Raw genomic sequence first — 27,967 nt, 5'->3', positions numbered from 1 at the left:
TCTCTCTCTCTCTCTCTCTCTCTCTCTCTCTCTCTCTCTAGCTAAATGCCTTAGCTTTCTCAGCCCCACCTCCCCTAGCTAATTGCCCCTTAGCTTTCTAAGCCCCACCTCCCAATAGCTAAATGCCCCTTTAGCTTTCTCAGCCCCACCTCCCCCTAGCTAAATGCCCCTTAGCTTTATCAGCCCCCACCTCCCCCTAGCTAAATGCCCCTTAGCTTTCTCAGCCCCCACCTCCCCCTAGCTAAATGCCCCTTAGCTTTCTCAGCCCCCACCTCCCCCTAGCTAAATGCCCCTCTTAAGTACTTCCTTACGTGTTCAGCGAGACGGTTCAGCAAATTTTCCACATGAGTCTGCCCATCCTCGAGTCTGAACAAGGAAAATATGGAGCTTATGCAATTGATAGAGTGAAGCCGTGACGCTGCTGTTTCGTCTGGTTTGCGGGGCAGTGTGAGGCAAGATCAGGGTGGAGGAGGACGCTACCAACTTGACTCCCGGCTAAGTAAGTTTGCTCACTGATAAAAGTTCTTCCTTCTTCATTTCTTTTTTTTTCCTTTTCCTTCTTTTTCTTCTCCTTATTCTTCATCATCATTTTTTTCTTTCTTTTTTCTTTTTCGTCTTTTTTTTTCTTCTATCGATATATATCTGTCTATCTAACCTTTTTATGTACCTATCTATCAGGCAATCTATCTATCTATCTACCTGTGAAATATACACACAATGATCATATTTTTTCTTTTTTATCCTCCTTTATTCCTTCTTTTTTTTCTTCTTTTTCTTCTTCTACTTCTTCTTCATTATATTTTTTTCTTTCATTTTCTTCATCTTCTTCCTTTTTCTTCTACGTCCATCTTCTTCTTTTTCTATCGATATCTATCTATCTATCTAACCCTTTACCTATCTATTAATCAATCTATCTATCTATCTATTTATCTATCTATATATCTATCTCTGCAGCATATACACACATTGATTATATTTATTTTTCCTCTTTTTCCTATTTTTCCTTCATTTTTTTCTTTTTGCCTTCTTTTTTCTTCTTCATCTCCTTCTTCTTCTTCAGCATTTTCATTTTCTTCTTTCTTTTCTTTTTCTTTTCTTTGCATTCTTTTTCTTTTTTCTTCTTCTTCTTTTCTTCTTCTTCTCGTCTTTCTTTCGTTCTTTGTTTCTCGTTTTCTTTTATTCTTTCTTTCTTTCTCTCCTTCTTTCTTTCGTTATCTCATTCGTATTCTTTCGTTCCCATTCGTTTTCTATCGTTCTCTTTTTCGTTCTCTTTTGTTCTCTCTTTCTTTCTTTCCTTCTATTTCATTTTTTTAATCATGAGACTTGTTGCAATCTTTCTTGTGGCGTTAGACTTCCCTTCTAGTCATCCACCTTCCCGAGATCACAGGTCGGTCCTGTTAGACGCTTCAGACTCTCACAACAATAATTTCTACACGGCAAAAAAGAGGTCAAACGCGTTCCTGTGGTCCAGAAGCAATGTTAAACTACCACCAGGGTCGTAAAACTGTAGTGCGGCGACGGCTTGATGAACGAGCCTCCCATAACCCACTTAGCCAGTGGGGTACCTCTTTGGCCGACTCGGTAAGGAGTGGCTCTCCCGTCACGCTGGTCGCGGGTTCAATCCCAGGCAGCCGGGGAATACCCTCACTTTGTCTTGATTAATTTCTCGTGTTATTTCGATACACGCAGAGGCCGTGTTGAGAAATAGGAAGGATTTAGAGCAAAGAAGCTCGTCGGGGCATTACAGTGTCCGGGAGTAAAATAATGTGTTTGGATTACCGTCACGTGAATAAACATCTCGCCACAGATATTCATCCTTTACCGAGGTTAGAGGAGCTAGTAGACCAAGCAGCTGGTCATAATTTCTATGCAACCCTGGACATGCGCGAAGCCTACTTTCAAATCCTCCTGGATGAGGATAGCAGAGACCTTACAGCCTTTAGTGATGGGGTAACCTTATATAGATTCAGGAGACTTCCTTTTGGACTCAGTTGCTCCCCAGCCATCTTCACACGTCATATGGCTGTTCTTCCATCACCATTGTTAAATGAGGGTTGGATTAAGAATTACTTGGACGACCTCATAATTTGGGCCCCCGATTTTTCTTCACTTACTCAAAGACTGAGAAAGACCTTCACTGTACTTAAGGAAAATGGTATTAAACTAAATCTAAGCAAATGTGAAATAGCCAAAAATGAAGTTACTTTCCTTGGTTATAGGATATCTAAAGAGGGCAGTCAGCCAGACCCAAAGAATGTAGAAGCAGTTCTTGAAATGAAACCACCTACTAAAGTAAAGGAAGTTAGGAGATTCTTGGGTATGACAGGGTTTTACAGAAAACATATCCTTAACTATGCAAAGATTGCCACGCCCCTAACTAATCTCACCAGAAAAACCCAACCTTTTAAATGGACTGAACAGTGTCAAACTGCTTTTGAAACACTAAAGGAATACCTCGCTAAGGCCCCTGTTCTTGTGAGAGCCCAACCTCACCAACCATTCTTTCTTACCACAGATGCTAGCAATACCCACGTAGGAGGGGTCCTAAGTCAAGCTCAAAGTGATGGCGAGGCTAAACCTCTTGGTTATTTCTCTAAGAAATTAAACTCAACTGAAAACAGGTATTCCGCAACTGATAAAGAAGCACTAGCAGTAGTATTAGCTTGTCGCTACTTCCATCATTATTTATGGGGTACTAGATTTACCATCCTAACTGACCACCAACCCCTCACTAGTATATTCAAGAGGAAAACAAAATCAGCTAGAATGAATCGCTGGATAATGGAAATGAGGGAATACCACTATGAAATAAAGTATGTTCAGGGAAAGTACAATTATGTGGCAGACCAACTCTCACGACCAGTCAGAATAGTCCAACGTTGTCCAGCCACCACTATCCTAGGTCTCACTTCCGAAGAATTTATAAAATGCCAGAGAGAAGAAGTGAAGTGGAGAGAAATGATTGAGTATCTAGAAGGAGGTTCAATCCCAACAAAGAAATATCACAAAACCATCTTGGAGCAATTCACCCTCAAAGATGGGATTCTTTACTATGTAAAGGAAGCAACGGATGGCAGTATACAATATACACTGGTAGTCCCTCATAATCTGAAACCGAAAGCTTTATCCCAAGCACATAACATGTCTGGTCATCTCGGACAAAAGAAAACCATAAAGAAGGCTGAAGAATTGTTCTACTGGTGCAATCTGAAGGTTGAGGTTTCTAACTATGTAAAACAATGTGTAACTTGTCAGAGATTCAAGGGATAAGCAGGGTTACAACAACCGTTCCAAGAATTACCTTCAGTAGGAAAACCATTAGAGAGAGTAGGAACTGACCTGACTGACATGATCGCAGGAAGTCAAGGTTACAGATATGTACTTAGTGTTGTAGATCATTTCAGTAGGTATGTGAAGTTTTACCCATTAAAAACCAAACACACCCAAGGGATTATTGAGGCACTAGCACAGTACGTGACAGACTTTGGAGCGCCACACAGCATTGTCCTTGACAACGGAGGCGAATTCACATCCCAGGCCTTCCAGCAGTTTTGCCAGCAACACCTCATCACGCTCTACTACACGACACCTTACCATCCCCAGGGGAACGCGATCACCGAAAGACTCCATCGCACCCTCAAAACTATCTTGGCCACACTTTGCCAAGGTCACCCTCTTCGATGGCCCAGGTTACTGCAAACGTGTCAAGCCACGATGAACGCTGCTGTTCACACCAGTACCGCGCAACAACCCTACTTTGCGTTCTTTTCGAGACCTGCACCAAGGATGGTGGGTATCAGATTACCTACTATAACCGGTGAAGAGGACGATATTGACATCGCTCGCCGTGTTATTCGGGAAACGCAGGAGAAATTGACCAGAAAATATCGCAGTGTCGCTAATCGAAAACGCAAAGAACAAAAGGTAAACCCGGGGGTATTGGTATGGATAAAACAAGAAGTAAATGAACCGGGAGTGTGTAAGAAATTGTGTGTCAAGTGGAACGGTCCATACCGAGTAGTGGAAGTGTTGAGAGATGGTGGAGGTTACATAGTGAAAGACCCATTCACGGGACAAATGTTACAAAGAGCGGCTGAGAAAGTGAAACCGTTCAGGGGGAGTGAAGAGTATGTGGTGAAGAGTATGTGGTGGCCGACTTAGAAACCGAAGTACTACCTCCACGGGTTCGTAACCGTCCAAGACGCTACATAGAGGAGTGTTAGACAATAGTGAAGGGATGTGGGATGAATATAAGTTTGTAAAATGTATAATGTCTACCTAAACATTATCACGCCCTGACCTAGATAATAGTAACAAACCCAGGCTCAGATATGAAATGTCTGAGTGAGGAGAGAGGTTGTTATCACTTTACTTCGCAGACTTTTACTGTAACTAACAGTCAACACGGGTCACACTGTAGTAGTCTACTTCAGGACGTGGTAAGCTCTCGTATTATTACTTTAGTAACCACTGACCACAGCGAATGGTTGTGTGAATGAGAGGGTGAATGAAGTATGAAAGGAGTCGGGTTACTGGAAGTGCCGAATCTTGCCATAGAGAGCAGCGGAAGTCTTAAGATTAAGGCTTCATACTGAAGGTGTACCAAGAGGTTGGCTGAGGTGGTTAACTTCCTCAGAATTTATGGGAATTTGGTGGCATGTCTCCAAGGGACATTGTGGAGTTATGGTTATATAAGGCCATTGTCAACTATATTGTCGTGACATATGAGAAAGGAGCATCGAGTGTGGTGTTTCCCAGAGCCATTGGTGAAGTTCAAAATCTGGTCAGAGGTTTGTTGATAAAGTATAGGAGATTATTGTCATTTGGAAAAGGAATATTTCCTTAAATGAAGGAAGAGATGGATTATGGAGTGGGTGAAAAATTCTATTTTTGGGAGGAAAATCTCGTGTAGTGCCGGGACGTAGTATTAAGTATGGGTAAGTAATGTTAAGTTAATGTAAGTAGCATTTAAGTTAATGTAAGAACTATTAGTAACATTGAATTATTATTGCGTGATGCTCACACCCCCGAGACAGACGGACAGACAGACAGACAGACATGTTGACGCCTGCAGAAAGTAGGTGATCGGTTCCATACGAGATAATGGGCATAATTTTAATACAAGATAGTAGCTTCTAGTTAGAATTTTTCACCTTGCTATTCAGGGGAACCATTATACCAATATCATGCGACGAGTAAAGTACCGTAGACGGTTGTTGCAAGGTTGAACAAATCAGGGTTCGAATTAAATCTGGGGAGGGATGTGAACCGTGGGCAGCGGCTGCGTAGGGAGCCCCACCCAGCAAACACTAACAGACACGCCTTGGCTCTTCCCCCCGGACAGGGATGTGAGTGGAGATAAAGGGTCTGTCACGTGCGTCTCTCGGGTGTGTTCGGTATGATACACGTATTGACTACGTAGGGTGTTTAGTCCACGGAGTTGTAGGGCTGTGCCGTATTTCTCTTTAACGAGGATGTAACCACCTGGTTCGTCCCCTTTGTCTGCTGGTTAGGCTGTATTATACTAAGGATATAGGAGATTGTAAGAAGATTGTTTATGCCCATGTGAGCACCAGTGAACTATTTTTCGTGCCACGTTTGTGAATAATATCACCCTCGCTAGGTGAAGGAGACTGTAAACCCGTGTAACATCCAAACAAGCCTAACGCCCATTATTGTATTCTGGTGAATGAGTTAAGAGGATCAAGGGATTAATTCGGCCATTATTGACTACTGTAATGCCCCGACGAGCTTCTTTTCTCTAAATCCTTCCTTTTTCTCAACACGGCCTCTGCGTGTATCGAAATAACACGAGAAATTAATCAAGACAATGTGAGGGTATTCCCCGGCTGCCTGGGATTGAACCCGCGACCAGCGTGACGGGAGAGCCACTCCTTACCGAGTCGGCCAAAGAGGTACCCCACTGGCTAAGTGGGTTATGGAAGGCTCGTTCATCAGGCCGTCGCCGCACTACACGGCTTTCCTCCCTATGTAGATTAATTTCTGTGTGTTGACAATGTCCCTTCGAGACATAACTCCACAATGTCCCTGTGAGACATACCTGCAATATTCCCATTTTCTATCAACCTCGGAGCATGGGCCATCCTACCTGTTACCCCTTCGGGGAAACTCAACAGAACTGCAGGAGAGGATCCCACCGCTATGCCACCACTCTAATGCCCCGACGAGCTTCTTTTTTCTAAATCCTTCCTATTTCTCAACACGTCCTCTGCGTGTATCGAAATAACACGAGAAATTAATCAAGACAAAGTGAGGGTATTCCCCGGCTGCCTGGGATTGAACCCGCGACCAGCGTGACGGGAGAACCACTCCTTACCGAGTCGGCCAAAGAGGTACCCCACTGGCTAAGTGGGTTATGGGAGGCTCGTTCATCAGGCCGTCGCCGCACTACAAAACTAACTATGGAAAGGCCCACAACTCCCACGAAAGCCTTGTCATGTGTGTGTGCTTGGGCGAGGAAATATTAAATGTTGCAACCCTTCTTTGGTCACAAATCCCTGAGCTGTCAGTATTCGCTGTCATTTGTAATGAAGTCAGTCAGCCTGGTAAGATTTCCGAAAGACACAGTATTCTAAAATCATTTCCGTAATACATAATGTTGCACCATGCATAAGTTCTAAAAAAACACTACTTAGTTAGGTGTGATTTACTGAGGTACACTCCACAAAACATTTGAAGCTAATACTCGCATTTAGTCGGTCAGCATTATTACATTATTTTCTTGTCTTACTACATAATTAGGTCGGAGCATTTTTGTTCCAAAGATTCTTCTTTTATATGGAAAATGCAAGGAGGAATCGAGTTAGCGCTAATTACAAAAAAGGGATATTTTCAGGGCCGATATCACACCGTAACAAAATATCGCCGATATCGACAGTACACCGACTTCTGCCAACTATCCCAGCAGACACTTCAGAATCTTTAGAAATGATTAAAGTCTGGGTACTCCCCACTTATCCACAGTGCCTCCTCTCTCCATGATCTTGAGGCGATACGTAATTTTTTGAATAAACAAAATCAGTATTTAAAGCAATAGAGGAAAGGTTGACATTTCTTTCAAAACCTTGACAGTATTCGTACTAATTACCTGTTTTACTGTATACAAGCCACTATGCAGCAGAACGATAACTAAACGTTATTATCTGATAATTCGATTCAATGATCACACCTGAAAATGTTTCTAGTTGGTCGACTTTTTCCTTGTCAAATTAGTTGACGAGTGAATGCGGCAACTTTGGCAGTGTTGGCCACTTGACGAAGGTTTTAACAAAGCTCAGCGAGGGATCCCAGACCACCACCCTTTGCGCATTTGCATTACATGCATTGCATTACATTTCTCAAGCGTCGTAAGCTACGGCTGGCGATAACGATAAAGATACACTTTACACCTTTTCGGGGATTTTTTAGTGTCAACTATGTCTGTTTTGGCGGGATCAGTTGTTGATGCGCTTCGTGCTGAGAATGTAGATTCCAGTTGGGCTGAGGTGGCGAAGAGAGGCAGGAAAATGATGATGAATCTTTTAGTTGTGAAAGCTTCTACCCAGGAAAAGAAGGCAACAGATATGAAGGATGAAGTTTCCTAGGCATTGAATGGCATTCAAATAACTGATTCAAGATTCACAAATGGAGGTAATATTGTCATGAACTTTGACAATGAGAACACAAGGGATGAGGCAGCTAAAAAATTGGAGTCTGTTGAGCAAATTAATACCAAGAGTGTTGGAAAGATGAAACCAAAGATCATGATATGCAATGTGCATAAAGAGGAGACCAAGGAAAAAATAAAGGAGACCATCTTGGACCGCAACGAATTCTTACACACAATTCAGGGTGTGGAGGATAAAATTGAGCTGATTTTTAGTAAGCCTGCGGCTGGCGGCATGATGCACTACATTCTGAGATGCGACCCAACTGTGAGAGAGCTGATTTACGAGAATCATGACGTTAAAATTAGAATCGGGAATATACACAGTGAGGGACAGATACCATGGAATTATAGGCTATCATTGTCAGAGATACGGCCATCTTGAGGCCAACTGCAGTGCCAAAAACAATGGAGAGGCCACAAAGTTTTATATATGCTCTGGCGATCATAAATCAAAGGATTGCTCTGTGGATGAGAAGAAATGCATAAACTGTATGAGGTACAGTACAAGAAGCCTGAAATCTATCACTCAGCGAATGACTAGTGTTGTGTAGATCTTCAGTCTGAAACTGAGAGAATTCGTAACATCGCCGATCATGGCAGTGGGTCACTAGCAGTGGAGCGGGGCCTGAAACCTCTCAACGGTAAACGGTAAACGGTAAGCAGCACCAAGCCCTTCTTAATAATGCCCTCCTAGCAGTGTTCCACCAACAGGCAAAGTCCAATAGGCCATTATGCATTCAGTCAGTAACTCACCGAGCCGCTGCCTCAATCACTAAATCACGCTCACTCAGCTCAACGCTCACTCAATCAAAGAAAATTATATACGGAAGAAAATTGTACAGCAGTGATTGACGCGGGCAGACGTCATCCATAGCAGTGACGAGACAAAGACTCCACTCAGATGATCTGCCTGAAGGTTATTCTCTCTCTCTCTCTCTCTCTCTCTCTCTCTCTCTCTCTCTCTCTCTCTCTCTCTCTCTCTCTCACACACACACACACACACACACTGACCATTCTGATAGCTTAATCGGATAAAGTGCTGCGCTGCCAGGCTTCGCGGCGTGGCAATCGAGGTTCAAGCCCCGCTCAGGCGTTTTTTTTTTTCGCTGACTAGGAGTGGTTTCTGTCCCCCCTTGAGCAAGAGGGATGAGGTTTGTGGTGTGAGGTCATGGCAGCACCTAGAGATCGCCTAATGAACTTTGCTCTAATCGGGAGGGTACTTGCTGGCGATTCCGAGCCCAACTCGTGATCAGATCGTGGTGAAACACACACACACACACACACACACACACACACACACACACACACACACACACACACACACACACACACCACTCATTCTTTTCCAAACACACCACTAAGAAGTCAGTGTTAAAAATCTCCAACACCTGGCTTAGCAATATTACGTATATACGAGGACATAAACTGATGTACATAGTAGGCGATGGTAGTTGGATGTGCATGACACGACTGTGGTCATACTTTGGTAATATCCAGTACCTCCCTTGAACAGCCTTCCTTTATCAGTGCTTTCTGTTGCTGTCTTTAAGGCTTTTGAGAGGGGAATATCCAGACACCTCAAGCTAAATCTGATCCACGTACGGCTACTCTAGCAGCGCTTTAGCGGGCGTTTTGTATCTTCTTGGTTTATGCCATGGCCTTCAACTGCCTCCTTTACCATAATGAATAAAAAATGCAAGCAATGAAGTGTTTATCTCGGGTATGTGCTGTCCTCCCGGCATGATCCACCCCAGTGAGAGACATGCTGTCCCCACGCACACATGACCTTCACGACTCTCAAAGCAATTATTTCTACTGGCAAAATAAAAAAAAAGAAAGGTTAAATGCGTCCGCATGAGTGTTTCTTTATACGCTCATGGTACATAAACTTTGTCAAACTACTACCAAGGTGATGAAACTACTTATGAAGAGAGAGAGAGAGAGAGAGAGAGAGAGAATTTTTTTTATCTTGTTTCCATTCCACAGGGTTCCCACCGCCACCGCTTTCCACCGAGGCCACAAGACGAGGCACACTACACGTCCCTACACAGCACCATGGTGAGGCTACACGCCCTTACCCTTGCAATACCAGATATCATACTCAGCACATTGTTTTTTTCCTTTACCTGATCCATAACTCTTCCAAAAACATAAAGAACCGCTTTCACAGTCCAACACAGTGTCTTCGTAACAGCCCGAACCAAACTATAGAATCCCATACAATCCAAAACGGTGAGGTCTTCGATGCCACACTAAATACACAAGACTTTTCCCGTATAGTTTCATCATGGGGAACTGTGAAACTGGCCCTAAGACCATCAGTAATTAACGGTTTTAACAATAGATTTACTTGAATATTCGTTACCTGTGTGGGTACGACAGTTTGGGGGCTGACAATGACCAATACAATGTGATGAGTGCGATAGTCTGGTACCGTTGCCCTTGACTCCCTTGCTTGGTCGGTCGGGTTAGCGGTGGTTGTCCTTCTTCCTCACCGGGCTCCTAGTTTTTGTCGTTGTTCCTCTTCCTACCGACGACGGAGGCTCCCGAGTCAGACTTATCATTTCACTGTTTCTTGTTCAACCATTGTTTCATGCACTGTTTTTTTCCTGTTTTCTTTTTTTCTTCTTTCTTTTTCTTTTCTTCTTTTTTTTCTTCTTCTTCTTCTTCTTCTTCTTCTTAGTTGTAGTAGTAGTAGTAGTAGTAGTAGTAGTAGTAGTAGTAGTAGTGGTATTATTATCATTATTATTATTATTATTATTATTATTATTATTATTATCAGTAGTAGTAGTAGTAGTAGTAGTAGTAGAGTAAGAATGTGAATATATAGAAGTGTAAGAAAAAAGTGAGGGTTGTGTACCGCAACAAATACTAACCAACACTGGTACAACTACACGATGAAAAAATATGTGCATTTGTATAAGTAGCATGGCATCAATACATTTCAGCTCGTTAAACGTTTAAAACAGAAGTCGTTTTAGCGTGGAGCTGCTTCATCCACCTTTCAATTTCTGTCTCCCTCATCTACCAACCGTTTACGTGTTGCTGTTCTTGTGTCCGATTATCTCCAATTACTGTTACTTTTTTTACCAGCTCAAATCTTTCTTTTCATTGATCTGTATCTCACCAACACAGAGCCAGAGGGCATCAATATATTTGTATATATTGATCAATATATTTGTAACTACATGGCCACTTCTGTTTCAAATTTCACCAAGATCCATTTAGTTTCGTTCTAAAAATTATCGTGAAACTAACTCTTCCATTAGTAAAACACAAACAATAGTGACCGATGCACGTAGACATTTACACTCGCAGACTCAGTGCCACAGCTAAGTTCCCTGCTAGTTTCACAAATGGACAGTATTAACCCGTCCGCTGCGATTGGCACGGATTTCGCCTTCACTGGTAGCCTGGTAACATATGCTCCCAGGTCTTTCTGTGCCTCTGTGGTGGGTAGTGTAGTGTTTCCCATGTGGTATTGATATGCTGGATTCTCCCTCCCAAGATGCATGACCACACATTTTTCTTCACTAAATTGGAGCAGCCACTTTTTGTTCCACTCCAGTGGCTTGGTGATGTCTTCTTGTAGGAAATCCGCATCCAAGGGGTTAAGGGCACAACCCAGTCCTAGTTTCCTCCATATACTGAACTGTCCGTAACCTTCATCGTGTGCCCAAAGTTCTAGGCACGGTGCAGGTGATCCCTTAAGTCGTGCTACTCAGGTCCATTCGTGTGCTGACCGCCGCGGAGGAGCACGAAAACTACCCAGCAAGCAAGAGAGACATCTTTATAGCTTATTGGTAAAGTCTTGGCCTTCCCCTCTCACAAGTCGGACGGGTGCAGAATCGAATCTTCTTTCTCTCGACAAAAAGTTATAGTTGCCACCTTTCATAGTTTAATTAATTTCTCATGTGTTTCGAAAAGCGGACTCCCCCCCCCCCCCCCCACCCACCCACCCCTCTCCCTTCCGTTACAGTCACCTTAAACATGAATAATGATGGAGGCAGACTTATAGATCCACGTGAGCATGTCTCAGTCTCCTTGGCCCTTGAGTCTGTGGTGGATACGAACCCATTCCACCGGGCCGCAGGGCAAGTATGACATCCAGGTTGGTATTATAAGACACTTTCGTTCTTCACATCAGCTATTTCTAAAGGTCAAAGAAGGGATCAGTTGGGTTCTAATAAGTGTTTTTTAGGTTCAAGGTACAGAAGGAAGGTCAAACTACCACCAGAGCCATAAAACTTCTCCTGGAAATGTCCGAAACTCCTACGAAAGCCTTGTCAACTATGTGTACTTGGGCGCCGAATGGTTTAAATATATGGACCCCACTGTTATATCACGAGCAAAGATATTCTCGAGTGCTTGCAAAGGACGTACATTATTATTCCTCATGCCCCGCCGTGGAATGGGAAGAGTGGTGTGACAATGTCATGCTGATGGTGCCTAATCTCAGGAGGCAAGCCCGTGACGGCGCATCAACAAGAGGGAGTTGATTTTACATAGATTTACATAGAAAATCAGACCACACAGACCCCATGGTCCAGACTTGGTGGTCTGTCCTTAAACCTAAGTAATTTTACATTAATCAGAAGACTCCAAAACGTTGCATTTCTACTCTAGTTGATATTAAGTTGAAGGAAGTGACGGTCGAGCTTATTTTTGAAGGAGTCAATCGTGTTACACTGGACCACTGATGGTGGAAGCTTATTCCATTCTCGCATTACAACGTTGGTGAAGAAAAATTTGGTGCAGTGTGAATTTACTTGTCTACATCTGAGTTTTACGCCATTGTTTCTCGTGCGCAAAGTGTCATCGATCATAAACAATGTTGATCTGTCTACCTTGGCAAGTGAAGATGGGCTACGTTTATTGTCTACTACTTCACAAGAGACCTCAGATGGAATGTAAAGGCTTCTTCATATTGTCGATAACTGGTTTTATCAATTGTTATGCAGTAATATTAAGCACGAACCTTTCAGTTTTTTTGTCTCTCTCTCTCTCTCTCTCTCTCTCTTTTCAAATGAGCAAACTTCATAGAAATCAGACAGAAACTGACATAAATGTAATTACAAGTTGTTTCCAGGGTGAACTGTGACTTTAAAATCAAGTTTGTTCTCTTCAGGGAGAAGGCTTAGCAATCATAAAAGTTCACCGTGGCTTAAGGGCGAAATCAATCATTCTTCTAAGGATATAAATTTGCTGTACAGACAAAATAAAGTGATAATTATAATATGCTTTACCATGAAGCCGGGCGATCAGTGAAAAAAAATGCCAGGAAAACTGTAGGTATGAAGGAATTGTTGCTGACAACTGTAAATAATCTAAAATCTTTCTTCCATTTCCTAAACAACAAAAAGGAGATCAGAAGTGGGATTACAACCTCAACTGACGGCGCAGGTAATTTAGTAAATGAAGACAAACACATCCCGAACACAATGAAAGAAGTCAAGGTTCGACGCACATCAGTGTCGCAAATGAATGATCCTCAGCCAGGACGGCGACGCACAGAGGAGCGGACATACGTACTTAAAAACAAGGGCAAAAGTTTTTATTCCTATTTTTTTTATATTTCATAGTTTGCCGTAATTTATTCTCAGCCTTCAGATAAGATGGTAATATTATCGCTGTCACCTCTACTTAAAGTACTTTAGCCTGAGCACAGTTTCATCTGGTACTTGAAGAATCCTGGTAAACAATGATTTGAGCAATTGTAGCAACCAAATGAGGCCGCTGTGTCGTGGGTATCCATCCGTGGGAGGTATTCACGACTTCAAGGAAGGAAACATATTGGGACAACTTGAGTTGAAAGGTCCTATATAGATGCTCTTTCTACCCTCACAAAGCCGTCTGCCTTGGCATATGTAGATTGATGGCTCCCTTCGGCAGCTCTTTTCTACCAACACACATTTTTTAACTAAGTCCATTTTTTTCCTACACAGGCTGCCGCCGCTGAACGCTGCCGTTCAATCAGCGAGACAGGCGAGTCCGAAGATGACGGCTTCGACACACTGCTCTCTTCGCTGGGGTTTGGGCGCTGGCAAAGCGGGTCCGTCGCTATGGTGCTAATTAGTAAGTGTTGCACACTAAGTCTGTACAGCCTTCGTATCTATGTAACATTGTTTCCCCACCACTTACGCAGACACAAGTATGTGCGTCGCGGCCCATGAATAGCTCCGGTGGAGGGGACAGAGGGAATTCCTCATATGATTCCCGTCAAGTGTTGTTAAGTAAGCGGCCGTCACCACTGAGGAGTTGTGTCACCGCCTCGCCCGCATGGCTGGGCACGCGCGGCGTCAAGCTGACCCTCCTTGGGCTGAGTCCCTGCATTGCTATCTCTCAACTAAAATTACTGGCGTGCAAAGAAGGATGAGGCATCCCAACAAAGTCTCAAATATACCTACACACAGGCAGTATCCTTCAATAATAGATGCAGGTCACCTAAGCTTTGGGAGACGTACTAATATTGATGATATATCTCTTCCGAAGATCCCAGCCTTCTCTCCAGCAGAATATGGTTTTCCTTTTCGGAAATCATGTTCTACGGCCAGAAGGTTCAACTAACTGCCAGGAAAGTTACACCGAAACTCCGACACATCTGCATTCTGATGGTCTAGTCTGTCACTGTGGCTGCTAGGGCAAGGTGCAACTCTGTCGACCAAACCCCTCGTGACACCACACAAAGTCAAGGTCACCTACCAGGACAAGCACCCATGAACGTTAAACAGTTTCTTGGATTGACATATTTTTATCACCGTCACCAAGCTCTAAAACTGAGTCTAAGAAGTACAGAGTCACAACGTGCTCTCGCTTGGCTGCGGCGGCCTCTCCTCATGGTCACAACGGTTACCCTTTCAAGCCCCTCAACAGTAACTGACAATAAGGAGACCACTCGAGCCAAATGACTAGAATGGGGCAGCTGACCTTAACAATTTGAAGTGTATTTGATTTATTGCACGAACCTCAAGTCTTATGACATAAGGCATCTTGAATCTTCCAGGTAGTAATAGCAGAAGTCATCCATAAATCCATATTCCTCATGTGACTCTCCTTCCTATATATTAATGCAGAAAGATATTTCAAAATACAAATTGCTCATGTAACAGATACCAGTGTCTAAGCATTCGCTTCAGAATCTAACGAAATCTAAAATAAAGCAGAACTGTACACAATTAAAACGTTGTTCAATGTTCATGAAAAAATTAATGTAAACCTCTCTCTCTCTCTCTCTCTCTCTCTCTCTCTCTCTCTCTCTCTCTCTCTCTCTCTCTCTCTCTCTCTCTCTCTCTCTCTCTCTCTCTCTCGACAATAGAGCTCAAACAACAGTGACTGAAAATAAAGTAAAGGTGCCCAATTTCAAAAGAAATTTCGTACAAATCCGAAAAAAATAACAGAAATACAGCTATCAGATGCATGATGGCAACGTAAAGGAAGCCAGGCTAAACTTTAAAAATCATTTACTCACTCAGCAGAACACATTTGTCCCATTGTGCGAGAAGCGAAGTAACACTAATAAAAGCCCACCTTGGTTTAATAGCGACATGAAACACTCAGTTTAGGAGAGAAAATTGTTTTACAGGCTAAAGAAAGAACACTGCATGCCCTAAAAAAAAAAATTAGACTTTATCATGAAGCCAGGCGGCAAGTAAAAAGATAGTATGTCAGGCAAAGCGTAGATATGAAGAAATTATTGCAGCCAACTGTAAAAATCATCCGAAATCCTTCTTCAGATATATTAATAATAGGGAGGCGATCAGAAGTGGAATTGGACTTTTAACAAACAGTAACAATAAACTAGTGCCTGACAGCCAACACATTGCAAACCTCTTAAACAATTACTTTTCCTCGGTGTTTAATACTAACAGTCTTCCCACCACTACCACCAACACCAGTGACGACAACAGTGCTAACGTAAATCTCGAGCATGCATTGCCTAACTTTTTAATAACTACCGATGAAGTCCTAAAAGCTCTCCAATCCTTTAAAACAAATAAAAGTCCCGGACCTGACAAAGTATATCCTATACCTACTGCTTAAAGAAACAAGGAGCGAAATACTCTCCTCCATCACAACTGTATTCAATATGTCTTTGCGACAAGGCATCGCCCCTTCGGATTGGAAAAAGGCTAACGTCACACCGATTTTTAAGAAAGGAGACAAAAAAAATATCAGGCAATTACAGGCCCATTAGTCTAATTGCAGTTGTAGGTAAGCTACTCGAGAGCATAATTAGAGAAAAAATTGTGAGTTACCTTGAAAGCCAATCATTAATTGGAGATTCACAACATGGCTTCCGTAACATAAGATCCTCCCTATCAAACCTATTGACCTTTTATAACGACCTCTTCTCAGTTTATAACGTAACCAAATCATTGGACGTAGTATATCTTGATTTCCAGAAAGCGTTTGATAAAGTCCCACATCATAAATTACTTTATAAATTAAAGCAACTAGGTATTGGCGGTCAACTACACCAATGGATCGCGAATTGGTTGAACAACAGACAACAAAGAGTGGTGATCGACGGATTTAACTCAGAGTGGGTGCCTGTCACTAGTGGCGTCCCTCAGGGCTCGGTTCTTGGCCCAGTGCTCTTCATTATTTACATAAACAATGTGGATGCTGGAATCATAAACAATGTGGATGCTGGAATCAATAATCGCATTAGTAATTTGCAGATGACACAAAGATTTGTAACTCGGTTCTCACTGACGAAGACAGACAAAGCCTCCAAGAGGATTTGCATAAAATTTCAGCTTGGTCGGATAAATGGGAGATGCCCTATAACGTAGACAAGTGCCAGGTCCTTCAAGTTGAAACAAGAAATAGGAAGTTCGATTATGAAATGCGCGGGGTCAAACTCAAAAGCGTTCAATGCGTCACGGATCTGGGTGTCAAAATCGCATCAAACCTCCCTCAAATTCTCACAGCAATGCATCGATGCAGCAAATAAAGCGAACAGAATGTTGGGCTTCATTAGAAGAAACTTTTTATTAAAAAATAAAGATGTAATACTTCCGCTCAATAATAGTTTAGTCAGACCCCATTGGAATATGCGGTACCGTTTTGGTCTCCCCATCATGCAAAGGACATTGCTAAATTAAAAAGTATTCAACGTCGGGCAACAAAAATCATCCCTTCCTTGCGCAACAAACCTTACGAAGAAAGGCTTTCCGCCCTTAAAACCCTTTCAATACGATGACGCCTACGTATGGGTCATGAAGCCCCAGTAGCATATACGATGACGCCTACGTAGGCGTCATATTTCTATTCTGTTTCTTCTTCTATTGAGTTGTCCCGTACTTTGTGTTGGTTACTAAGTAAAGACGCCGTATGCTGTCCTTGAAATCCCATTGATCCTCCCACCATCCTTGTTCCCACCAATCACAAAAAATGAGCTACAGTATGCACCGCCTTCTTCCCGCCTTGTGTCTAAAATTAGGAAGTCTCATTGTCTCTCTCTCTCTCTCTCTCTCTCTCTCTCTCTCTCTCTCTCTCTCTCTCTCTCTCTCTCTCTCTCTCTCTCTCTCTCTCTCTCTCTCTCTCTCTCTCTCTCTCTCTCTCTCTCTCTCTCTCTCTCTCCCAGACACCAAGGTGCCAACACCACCACTCCTTGCCTATCTCTCTCTCTCTCTCTCTCTCTCTCTCTCTCTCTCTCTCTCTCTCTCTCTCTCTCTCTCTCACACACACACACACACACACACACACACACATGTACACACATACATTGTCTGTGATGACAAAGGAGTATCTGGCAGCTCTCTGACTGATGATAACAGAGTTGTATTTGCTGATAATTTCTCGACATTCTTCCTCCTCTACACAATCATCTGCTTTCTCTATTTCTTTCCCCCTTGCCCCTTTCTCCTCTTTCTTTATTTCGCTTTTTTTTATTTCGCGTTGACGCAATTCATATTATGCATAGCAGGTATATGTTGACTCGTCGTGTATGCTGCTTTGCAAATACGGGATACAACGGGATACAAGGCGACAAGCAGATACATGCCGGCTCAGGTTTCCCGCGCGCTACTGCGCGCGGCCGAGCACGCCGTATATCAGCCAGGCAGGCTTTTTGAACATCCGGCGCGAAGGGGTTCTCTCTTGAGAAACGTCGCCTCCAAAGAAAACTGATCGAATGTTTTAAAATATTTAATGGATTCACGAATGTGGACATGCCAAAATTGTTTATGATCGATGACTCTTTGCGAACGAGGAATAATGGCACAAAACTTAAATGTAGACAAGTAAATTTAGACTCCACCAAATTTTTCTTCACCATCGTTCAGTGTAACACGATTGACTCCTTTAAAAACAAGCTCGACCGACACTTCTTTCAACTTAATATTAACCAGAGTGAAATGCAAAGTTTTGGAGCCATCTGATTAATATAGAATCACTTAGGTTTAAGGACAGACCACCTAGTCTTGACCATGGGGTCTGTGTGGTCTGATTTTCTATGTAAATCTCTCTCTCTCTCTCTCTCTCTCTCTCTCTCTCTCTCTCTCTCTCTCTCTCTCTCTCTCTCTCTCTCTCTCTCTCTCTCTCTCTCTCACACAGAGTGTTGGCCTTACCGCCTCCTTCCATCCGCCACTCCCACAACTTTTAATAACCCAACATTCTAATGGTAAAGGACTGGGAGATCGTACTCATGTAATGGAGTGAAAATATAGTGTCCGCCGTCGAGTTTACTGTGTCTGGAGAGGATTGTGTCTGTGACTGGGAGACCTGGCAGTAATATGCTCCCTGTCCATCTTCACCCACAGTCCTCTAAGTTACGCTGAGGCCTCGAGTAGCTTGTGCACGCTCCATGAAGTTGCACTGAGAGAGATTCCCTATCTATTGATATGTGACGCCCACTTGTGAATGGGGCAGGTTGCGTTAGGTTAAGTTAGATTAGGTTTAGTCGGGTTAAGTTTATTTAATCATTTATGGTAATTTTCAGTGGGTATCACGATGAGAGTACTGTCCAGAACACCCCAGAGTTAGTTTCGGAACCATAGCCGAGCGTCTTTACTCGGGGACCACATAGCCGTAGAGAGATTGCAAATATGTCCCCCGGTACGTGCATCCTTTAACAAGTTACGTTGACGCCCCAAAACACCACGTGGCACTGAGACCCCCAGGCACGTGTATTTGCTATTTCCCAGCATGGACCACCGGCACTTTTTATCTCGCCAGTCAAGTACAAGTCCCGGCTCAGCGCTAAGATGAAGAAAGATGAAAGAAAGAAGAACTGCAAGAAGAAAATATCGAAGAAAAGAAAAAAGTAGTTGAAGAAAAAAAAGAAGACGAACACGAAGTAAAGAAGAACAACATCTGTTAAGGCTAAGCAGAAGAAAAGCAGGCCTGGCAGAATGGCACAATGAAGGGACTCACTCATTTTTATGCCCGGCAGAGAATGGGAGAGGGGGTAAAAAAGTAATATATCCTTCTCGCAGCCTTCCCGCCGCCTTCACTCTGTTCCTCACCCCTGCCACCTCCTCCCTCAGAATCCCCATCCACCCTTATTTTTCAGCTTATTTATCCTACATTTCGTAATTTTCATCCTAACGACTCATAAGCTAAAACAAACTGTGTATTATATATAAAGTAGTAAATATTCATCATTATTATTACTATTTTTACACACACACACACACACACACACACAAACACACACACACACACACCACTCCGTGGCTCAACTACACCACTCCGTGGCGCAACTGGTTAAAGCGCTGCGCTGACTGGCATCACAGCCTGACAGGGCGGCGGTTCGAGTCCGCTCAGGCCAGATTTTTTCCGTTGACAAGGAGTGGTTACTGTCCCCTCTTGAGGAAGGGGGATGGGGAGTGTGGTGTGTGAGGTCCTGGCAGTACCCATAAATCGACTATAAAAGAGCACTTGCTCACGTCGGGAGGGTACCTGCTGGCGATTACCACTCCAACTCGTGATCAGGCCGTGGTGAATTACACACACACACACACACACACACACACACACACACACACACACACACACACATACAGTGTCTAAATAGAGCGCCCTTATGGAGGAGCGTAATATGTCAACGTGGCACTTAGGGGTTGGCCGTGACAAAAAGACTGTCGCACGAGATTCTCGATAACGGCATCGAATCAGGCAGCAATAGAAACTGACTTCGGCCACAGGGATATACAAGAGTAAAGCCACTTAAGGGGAGCGTCTGCCATGTTCTAAGATATTATCAGAGGATCACCATTTTCTCACAGGTGATGTGTACCTTGAGTAGGAACATCATGTACAGTTTTGGTGAAGATTTGTTGAAAAAAAAAAATTATGAATTTTTTTCCAAAAATTTCAAAATTTCAAAATTGAAAAAAAGCATATTTAGAGTTTAGATAGCTCAAAAATAAAAACACCACTGGAACGGGCATACAAAATAAGTGTATTCCTAGAGATTACTTTTCCATTTTTTTTTTGTTGTTGTTTCTTCAAAGTTTAAACTTAGAAAATTTATATAAAAATTTTGATGATGTTTATCCAGATTCTGATCACTAGCATTTATAGCTAATTTTTTTCTCTTTCCAACGCTATCTTTATGTTTGTGCTAGGTCCATAAATAACTTAGAAATATCAAATAAATGCGCGTGTGACCCTGTTTTGAGAAAACGAAGGAAAACTAAATTTATCGATCGCCCATCGATTCTGCTCTCCGATGACAATGTATTGGTAATGAATGTCAATGTAACTCTAACCCTGTGTAAAAAAATATCCTCTATTGCAAAAATTACGGACATAAAAGCACTGATTCATGTATGCATATTTTGGCGCGTAAAGCGCTCTGTATGGCAACACTACCAGATATTTAAAGGGCCGCCAGACCGCGCGAGGATTTAAATTTTAAAAAACTAACCTCGCCACGTGACACCCCATTGTATCCCTGGTATGATGAGCCCATAAAGTGAATTTCGAGGAATTAAAAATATTCATCAAAAATACCCCCTCAGACGCTCCCCTTAAACAAGGATTACAATGGGATGAACCCTTGGAAAAAATGGTTTGAATAATGTCCTGAAGGAGTCCAAGTTTTTGTGACATAATTTTCATATTCCAGATCAACTGTAGGTGCTAATGGAAGTCTCACAAGGTGGGAAGTGGAAAAAATACATAACAATGTGTGATGGAAGGCTGACAATGGCATCTGACGTTACGAGACAAATCCTGAACAACATAAGCGCCCTGTTCTTTAAAAGTGGACGATGGCTTGCTGTGGTAGGAAACCGTGACAGACGATCACTGAGTAAAGAAAAGAAATTCAGGGTTGAACATGCTCACACTCCGTACCTTTGAGTTTAGTAAAAGAGCAGTGCTGAATGCCCGTGGAATTGCGGAGAGCCGCCATCTCACGCGGGTGAAACGCAGTAGGCACGATGGTAGGAAGCGGAGCTGGGCTTAGATGCAGGAAGGAAAGTGTCACTGAACCGCCAGGCAGCAAGATAGGAAGAGCATGGGAAAGAAATGAAGTCGTCAGAGAGTACAGTGAATCGTTGATAGAATTCTTCAACAAGACCTGGACGGCCTCCAGCAGTAGGAACCCACTTGACAAATGCACTTCCGAGCAAATAAATGCAAACTCCTCGACGTAGCAGATCCCACATACGCACAGCATAATGCACAGGTGGAATCAGTCCAAACACACAAATACCTTGGTGTCCACCTCTCCACCAACTTAAAATTCAACATACGTAGAGTCCGTCTCTTCCAAGGCCAACCAAACACTGGGGCTCCTGAATGTATTAATCAATTGATATTATTGTGGCATGCAGTCATGGCGCAGCAACAACAGCTGTTTTGAGGGGAAATTTACTTGGTTATACATAATACTTCAAACATGTATCACATAACATCAATGTAAGACAAACGCTCGACTACTGCTCCACGGTGTGGGATCCTTGCACTCGCAGAAGCATCGATTGATTAAAAAGACTTGACAACAAGGCTGCTTGGTTAATGACACACAATTACTACAAAACAAATGGCATCACAGCACGTATCAAACAACAAATACACATGGATCTCCTTCACCCACACGCAGACAAGCACACAGACTTACACATGTGACTTTTGTCGTTTTCGTCAATTTCTTTAATATCTTTTCTTTCGTTGTTAAGGGTTGCATATGTTTAGAATATTGACTTCTTATTCCGGTTTTCATTTATAAAGGCTTACTAAGTTCATAAGTGGCTTTTCTATCAAGTTATTTACGCCTTTCCAAAGGTCGACCTCGAATCATATCTAACCATTTTGTTGTCGCTATCAATATTTACATTCTTGAGGACTGTTACAAGTGTTTTTTGTGTCCCGCCACTTTCCGAGAATTTAGTCCACATATCTCAATTTGCCACTATTATCATCGCCTTCCGTGTTCTTTTGTCGACAGTCGCCAGCCTCTTGCCTGCCCAGATGATCGGGGTGTCCCTTCTCGCCCCGCCCGTGCCCTTCCGCTGCCAAACGGGTTCCTTCTCCATCTCAGAGAACCTGCCCTCTCTGAGCCCTAACGAAAGGTAACGTAGTTAAGAGTCAGGCAATTTTCATTTTTCAAGGGATTTTGGTTAAACTAGAAACAGAATGAGTTATGTTCTCTGATTTGATTCGAATCTTTAACTTACTTGTGCTCCCTGTCTTACTGCATGTATGTCTGTGAGACATGAACAGTGAATAGCGACACTTGGAGAGGCGTGTCGATATCTTTGGTACCAAGTGCCCTCCCAGGATCATGGGGTATCGCGGGAATGAATTCGTGTCGAACCAGCGATTACTCCGTGAAATTGAATCGAAGCCTGTTACCAGCTGCCGGGAGAGACATGGGATAGAAAAAGCAGCTGCGTAGGAGCTTGTTAGGGATGACCGTCGGGAGTATAGGCGGCGAGTGAGTAAAGTGACGCGCCCCGGACGTATGCTCCCCACCACTTAGTGTTCCTTCATCTGTTAGTTTATCCTTCCTTACTTTAACTATCAAGTCCCCGTATTCACACAGGACTCGTGCCCCTGACCTCACACGGTCAAGACACGGCTCGGCGCTCTCCCAGCAGCCCGGGGTCATTCTGTTGGCCCCTATTCCCCCCTTCACTCCTTCCGTAGCTGTAAGCCCTCATCACTCATGCACTTACAAGGACCACACCTGCTAAAGGTGAACAGTGTACGTACGCAACAGTGAATAGCGATCAGAAAACGCCACCATCCTGTACATTTACGAGTGACATACGTGTATGCGTGCGTGCTGCAGCTGCCAGTGTCAAAATAATGTGCGCCGCAGCCACCCATCGCTACCGCCCTTGTGACTTGCTAAAACTAAGGCGAGGGAGCGGCCACCCTCCGACGGACGTTATTACACGCCTGAAAACACCAAACTCTTCCGCAATCGAAGCAGAAGGAGAGGCAGACGAGTGGCGAGAAACATCCCTATCATCATTACGAGAGTGAGTCAAAACAAACCAGTGGCGGAGAAGGAGTACAAACATTTTGAGGTGCCGCGAGCGTGGTATAGTCTGCCCTCTTTACTCCTCTCCAATGTGACCTCCCTTAGCAACAAGATCGAGGAATTAATGGTGACGGTCAGGTCCCCATACCTGTCAAGTCTTACGTTTTTTGCGTAAGTCTTATGTAATTTCGGTGATTTTCAAGTCTTACGGCGTAAGTTGAAACTCTTACGTTTTTTTCTCCGCTTGCGATGTTTTTTTTAATATGTGTTTTAAACAATTTGAAATATATCGTACGCGCCATATTTAAATTCATGTGAACGTGCTGAGTAACGGTTACTGTTACGGTTAGTGTGTGTGTGGGGGGTGGGGGGAGGTGCCTCGTGCACCCTGCTTGAGTCCGTCGGAACCATGGAGGTATTAAGGGTGGAGAGGCCCACATCCCCGAGCGCGCTGTACTGGTGAGTGAAGCCAGTTTTCGTGGTCTCAGCTGTCAAATCGGCCGCCATATTGTTCAAGCCGTGAGGTACGAATACGAGGGTGAAACGCGTCTAACAAGGAGGGCGCTTGCCCTTAGAGTTAGAGTACCACATCCATGGAGTACCGTAATGTTTTTATTTTCTCTTCTTATTGTTTTCCAGCACTTTAACATGCAGGCGGATGAAATTAAAATAATTTCGTAATTTATTACTGTAATTATACTGTAACAGGTAAGAAAGTACTGTACATGATATCCAAGAAGCGCGGTAATGTATTCATGATCACCAAGAAATGCGGTGAGGACAATTCATCACCAAGATGTGCGGTCTCCTTTACAAATACAAGTTAGAAAATTGTAGGCGGCAAGCATGTACTGCCACTCTACGTGGTCTGGCCGGCCGCTCATGGAGGTACATCAATGTTGGCCACTCCTCTCCGGCTTGAACAATATGGCCGACTGACAGTTTAGTGGCTTCAAACCGCGAGACTCCATGCCCCCTCCTGGTCGGAACCATATCTGTCAAGTCTTACGTTTTTTAAACACAAACTTATGGTCTCTAACGCAAAATCTTATGGCAAGACACCACAGTAGCTTGACAGGTATGGGTCCACTGGTGCTGGTGTGATGGCCATACGGAGGCGTGGCAAATAGTTCCTGAGATCTGCAACATCGATAACTATGAACTATTTCACCATCTCAGGACTAATAGGAGAGGAGGGGGAGTGGCCCTGTACTGCCGCTCCGACCTCACTCCTTCACACCCTCAGATCGACACCCCCGAGGGAGTGGAGGCCTTGTGGGTGAGGGTCACACCTGCCCGCCATCCTCGCCACACTGCCTCCATCATCTACTGTGTGGCATACCACCCTCCACGCGCGCCTATTGCACAACTGCTGGTTGACCACATCATAGACACAGCTGATGCGCTTCGAGTGAGATTCCCATCTGCCAAGTTGGTCATCTGTGGGGATTTTAACCGCCTAGACGTCAGCGACACGAAGCACCAACTGAATCTAACTCAGGTCGTTAATTTCCCCACCCACCAACAAGCTACTCTCGACCTCATCATGACCGACCTAAGCCAGCAGTACTCACCCCCCCAGCCTCTCCCCCCCATGGCCAGAGACACGCCAGTCCTCGTCGACAGACCGACTTGGTCGGCTAGATTTCGATCGCCGATAGAGTCGGTCTGTCGGCTCCCTGCTACGGGCCGCCTTTGGCAAAGGCCCGTGCTCTCTCTTGCAAGAGGGAGCAATCTCCCCCCCCCCCCATGGGACGCAGCGGCCACCTGTCCAGTCCACTAAAACCACTCGGCATCACTGTGGACAACCAACTCAAATGGAAGCTCCACGTCTCCAACTCCATCAGAGCAGCCTCCTACAAGCTGTACATGCTGCGTAGACCCAGAACGCTGGGGGCACCGGCTGCTGAGCTGTGCAGTATTTACACATCATTCATACTGCCAAAACTCATGTATGCCTCCCCGGCGTGGTCATCATCCCTTACCCTCACCCAACAACAGCAGCTTGACAGGGTTCAAAAGAGGGCATTCAGGGTCATTTTTGGTCCTGACTACCACGCCTACGACAATGCCCTGACCACCCTGAGTCTCCCGAGGTTCTCTGACAGGCACCAGGACGCCCTCAGAAAATTCGGCATCTCCCTGCTTCACCATCCTCGCCACCGCCACCTCCTGCCACCCGACGCGCCTCCCCCACCTGCTTCACCAGACACCACAACAAACTCACCCCCTTCAGAGCGCCGCGAACTGACCGTTACAAACGGAGCGCAGTACCAGCGATAGTGCGGATTATAAACAATGCCCAGCAGTGATAGTCAAACCCAAAGGGCCGCGGTGCAGCTTAACACCTCACCGCCACCCTCTAAGTGTTCCCTTAACACCACCCTCCCTTTCCCTTTTGTCTCTATTTTTAGCTCTCTCAAACCAACTCCAACCCTCCCCCCCCTTTAGTGTAGCCTATTTAGTATTATAGTTTATTGTATTTATAATTCGTAAATTTTCAAACTAATGGCTGCCATACATTAATAAACCTGTTATTATTATTATTATTATTATTATTATTATTATTATTATTATTATTATTATTATTATTATTATTATTATTATTATTATTATTATTATTATTATTATTATTATTATTATTGATATTATTATAACTTATGACGTATCTGTATACAGGCACCAGTCAGGTTCCTATTTTTTTTACTACAGAAGTGCAATTGAAATAAGGCATGTAGGTGACATTAGCATTCATTTCTCACTAATTGTCAGCTCCTATAGACCTTTTCTTTTTTTCTTTATTTCTAAGTTTTCGCCTGTTGCAACGGTACTTGTTATGGCCTTCATGGTCAGCCTCAGCCCGTTGTGGCGCATTCATGTGTTTATTATAGTGGCGCCATCTTGTCTTGGATCATGGTGCCCCCCGGAGCTCATTCTTGATTCACTTTGACAGTTCTTCTAAGGTCCAGGTTGATGGGTGATCTTCAGGAGGGCATGTGGGTAGTCTTAGGCCACTCGGCGGTGACTTGAAAAATCAAGGTTTGTAGCAGCGGATTCGAACCCACGACGCGGCAAACGCGGGGCCTACACGCTAACCACTCATCCACCGGCTCCCCAATATATATATATATATATATATATATATATATATATATATATATATATATATATATATATATATATATATATATATATATATATATATTATGCCACTAATTTATTTCTATAGGGAAATTCTTGGTGACAATTTTGGAAATTTGGAGACGGTGTGTTGAGTGCAATATTATTAAACGTGTGTGTGTGTGTAATTCATCTCTTGGTCTGCTGCGGGTCTCTCTCGAGACAGCCAGCCGTTCTCCTACGGAGAAGCACAGTGCTTATAGTACCGATCTTTGGGTAGGACTGAGACCACTCACACACAACACACCGCGACAACGAGGTCACACCTCCTCGCCTTACGTCGCGTACATACTCACTGCTAGGTGAACATGGGCTACACGTGAAAGAAGATAAACCCAACTTATCTTTACCCGGCCGGGGAATCGAACCCCGGTCTTTCTGGTTGTGAGGGAGACGGTCTATCCACTGAACTACTGGGCTGTGTTATGTGTGTGTGTGTGTGTGTGTGTGTGTCAACTAAGTATTATTGTCATCCTCAGCCTGCCCGGCGTCTCTGAGGCGGATGGCGCCAACGTAACCTACTACAACGAGAAGTGCTTCCCCTTCCTCGAACATGGTGCCGCGAGACTCACGGCGCCGAACAACACCGTCCCCACCGACCTGCCCTCGTGCCCCTTCATCGAGTACGACACATCTGTCTTCTCCTCGTCTATTGTTTCTGATGTAAGTTACCGAGAGAGTCTGAAACTTTCTTTTTTTATCGATTCAAAAAGATGCACAGACAAGTACTTGGTATACAACGTAAGAGCTCATACCGCACAATAATACTTCATACTGGATTACACGTAGACCCTCAAACCCGGCATGTCTGTCATTACTCAGGTAACATTAAGCAACGATCGATGTAAGCTTTATTTTTTTCTTGGTTCATCATGGAAATTTTATCAAACCACCTTTTATGTTTGATATTCGATTTTCTTTGTGTAATTTACCCGTTGAATTTTGTGACATAACACTTCTCATTATCCTCATGCTTAATATATTCGCAAACTTATATTGCTGCCACTATTTCCTTGTTACTTCTCATTATCATAATTTTCTAAATATGATCAAATTGATCATGCACCATGTCATAATATTTGTGTAGCCCATCTTCATGAACGATAGCGAAATGTATGAGATCAACGGTCAACTTTACCAGCCCACTGGAGAAAATGCCGCAGAACGCAGTGAATAAATCCCGTAATGGACATTACTGAGTGCTGGGGATTGAATCCGGGTTGGTATGCTGCCCTGACTTCTACTCAGAAGCCAGGGTTTCGATCCCCGGCAGTCATTGGTGTTCATTGCGGACCATCCCACTCTCTGAAAATTGAACTGACCACAGCTTCCCTGCGCGGAGGGTTCATCACGTCGTGAAGAAAAAGCATCAACTCTTCGGTCAGAGGAGCTCACGACGCCCTCTGCTGGAGGCAACCACCATGTTATGGAAACGTCGCTTTCGTCTCATTCCCTAGTGACCATTTTCCTCCTCCAAGTAAACTTAGCTGACAAATCTCCCCTGCCATTGCTCTCAGCATATCTGGTGTTTCAGTACCACCTGGTGTGTGAGAGCTTCGACCAGCAGGCGCTCTTCCAGATCACCTACAACACCGGAGGAATCATGGGTAGCGTCATTGGAGGCAATATTGGAGACAAGTAGGTCCCAAGACACTATTGAGTTAAGTGGGGAA

The 27,967-nt window shown here is 43.8% G+C and overlaps 1 protein-coding gene across 2 annotated transcripts; it reads left to right on the top strand.

Annotated features, from left to right (window-relative positions):
• The first annotated feature begins 445 nt into the window (after nt 1–445).
• Nucleotides 446–27,967, top strand: LOC127001146 (solute carrier family 22 member 9-like). 2 transcript variants are annotated; one of them, XM_050865348.1, is made up of 6 exons: nt 446–499; nt 9,656–9,727; nt 13,615–13,744; nt 22,074–22,197; nt 26,774–26,957; nt 27,829–27,967. In XM_050865348.1, exons 2-6 carry the CDS (start codon nt 9,725–9,727, stop codon nt 27,934–27,936), a joined length of 549 nt encoding a protein of 182 aa, XP_050721305.1. In that variant the 5' UTR covers nt 446–499; nt 9,656–9,724; the 3' UTR covers nt 27,937–27,967. The 2 variants fall into 2 exon arrangements, with proteins under 2 accessions (XP_050721305.1, XP_050721307.1); XM_050865350.1 differs by lacking the exon at nt 9,656–9,727 and having other exon boundaries at nt 456–499.

The sequence above is a fragment of the Eriocheir sinensis genome, chromosome 20 (genome assembly GCF_024679095.1).
Source record: "Eriocheir sinensis breed Jianghai 21 chromosome 20, ASM2467909v1, whole genome shotgun sequence".
In the NCBI taxonomy this organism is placed as follows: domain Eukaryota; kingdom Metazoa; phylum Arthropoda; class Malacostraca; order Decapoda; family Varunidae; genus Eriocheir; species Eriocheir sinensis.
This window is presented reverse-complemented; position numbering and strand designations above follow the sequence as displayed.

What these genes read in the sequence shown, in the direction of transcription:
- LOC127001146 (XM_050865348.1), top strand. An exon ending in CGTCGCTATGGTGCTAATTA is followed by an intron (nt 13,745 to 22,073) that starts GTAAGTGTTGCA and finishes TTTTGTCGACAG; the next exon opens with TCGCCAGCCTCTTGCCTGCC. An exon ending in CCTCGTCTATTGTTTCTGAT is followed by an intron (nt 26,958 to 27,828) that starts GTAAGTTACCGA and finishes CTGGTGTTTCAG; the next exon opens with TACCACCTGGTGTGTGAGAG.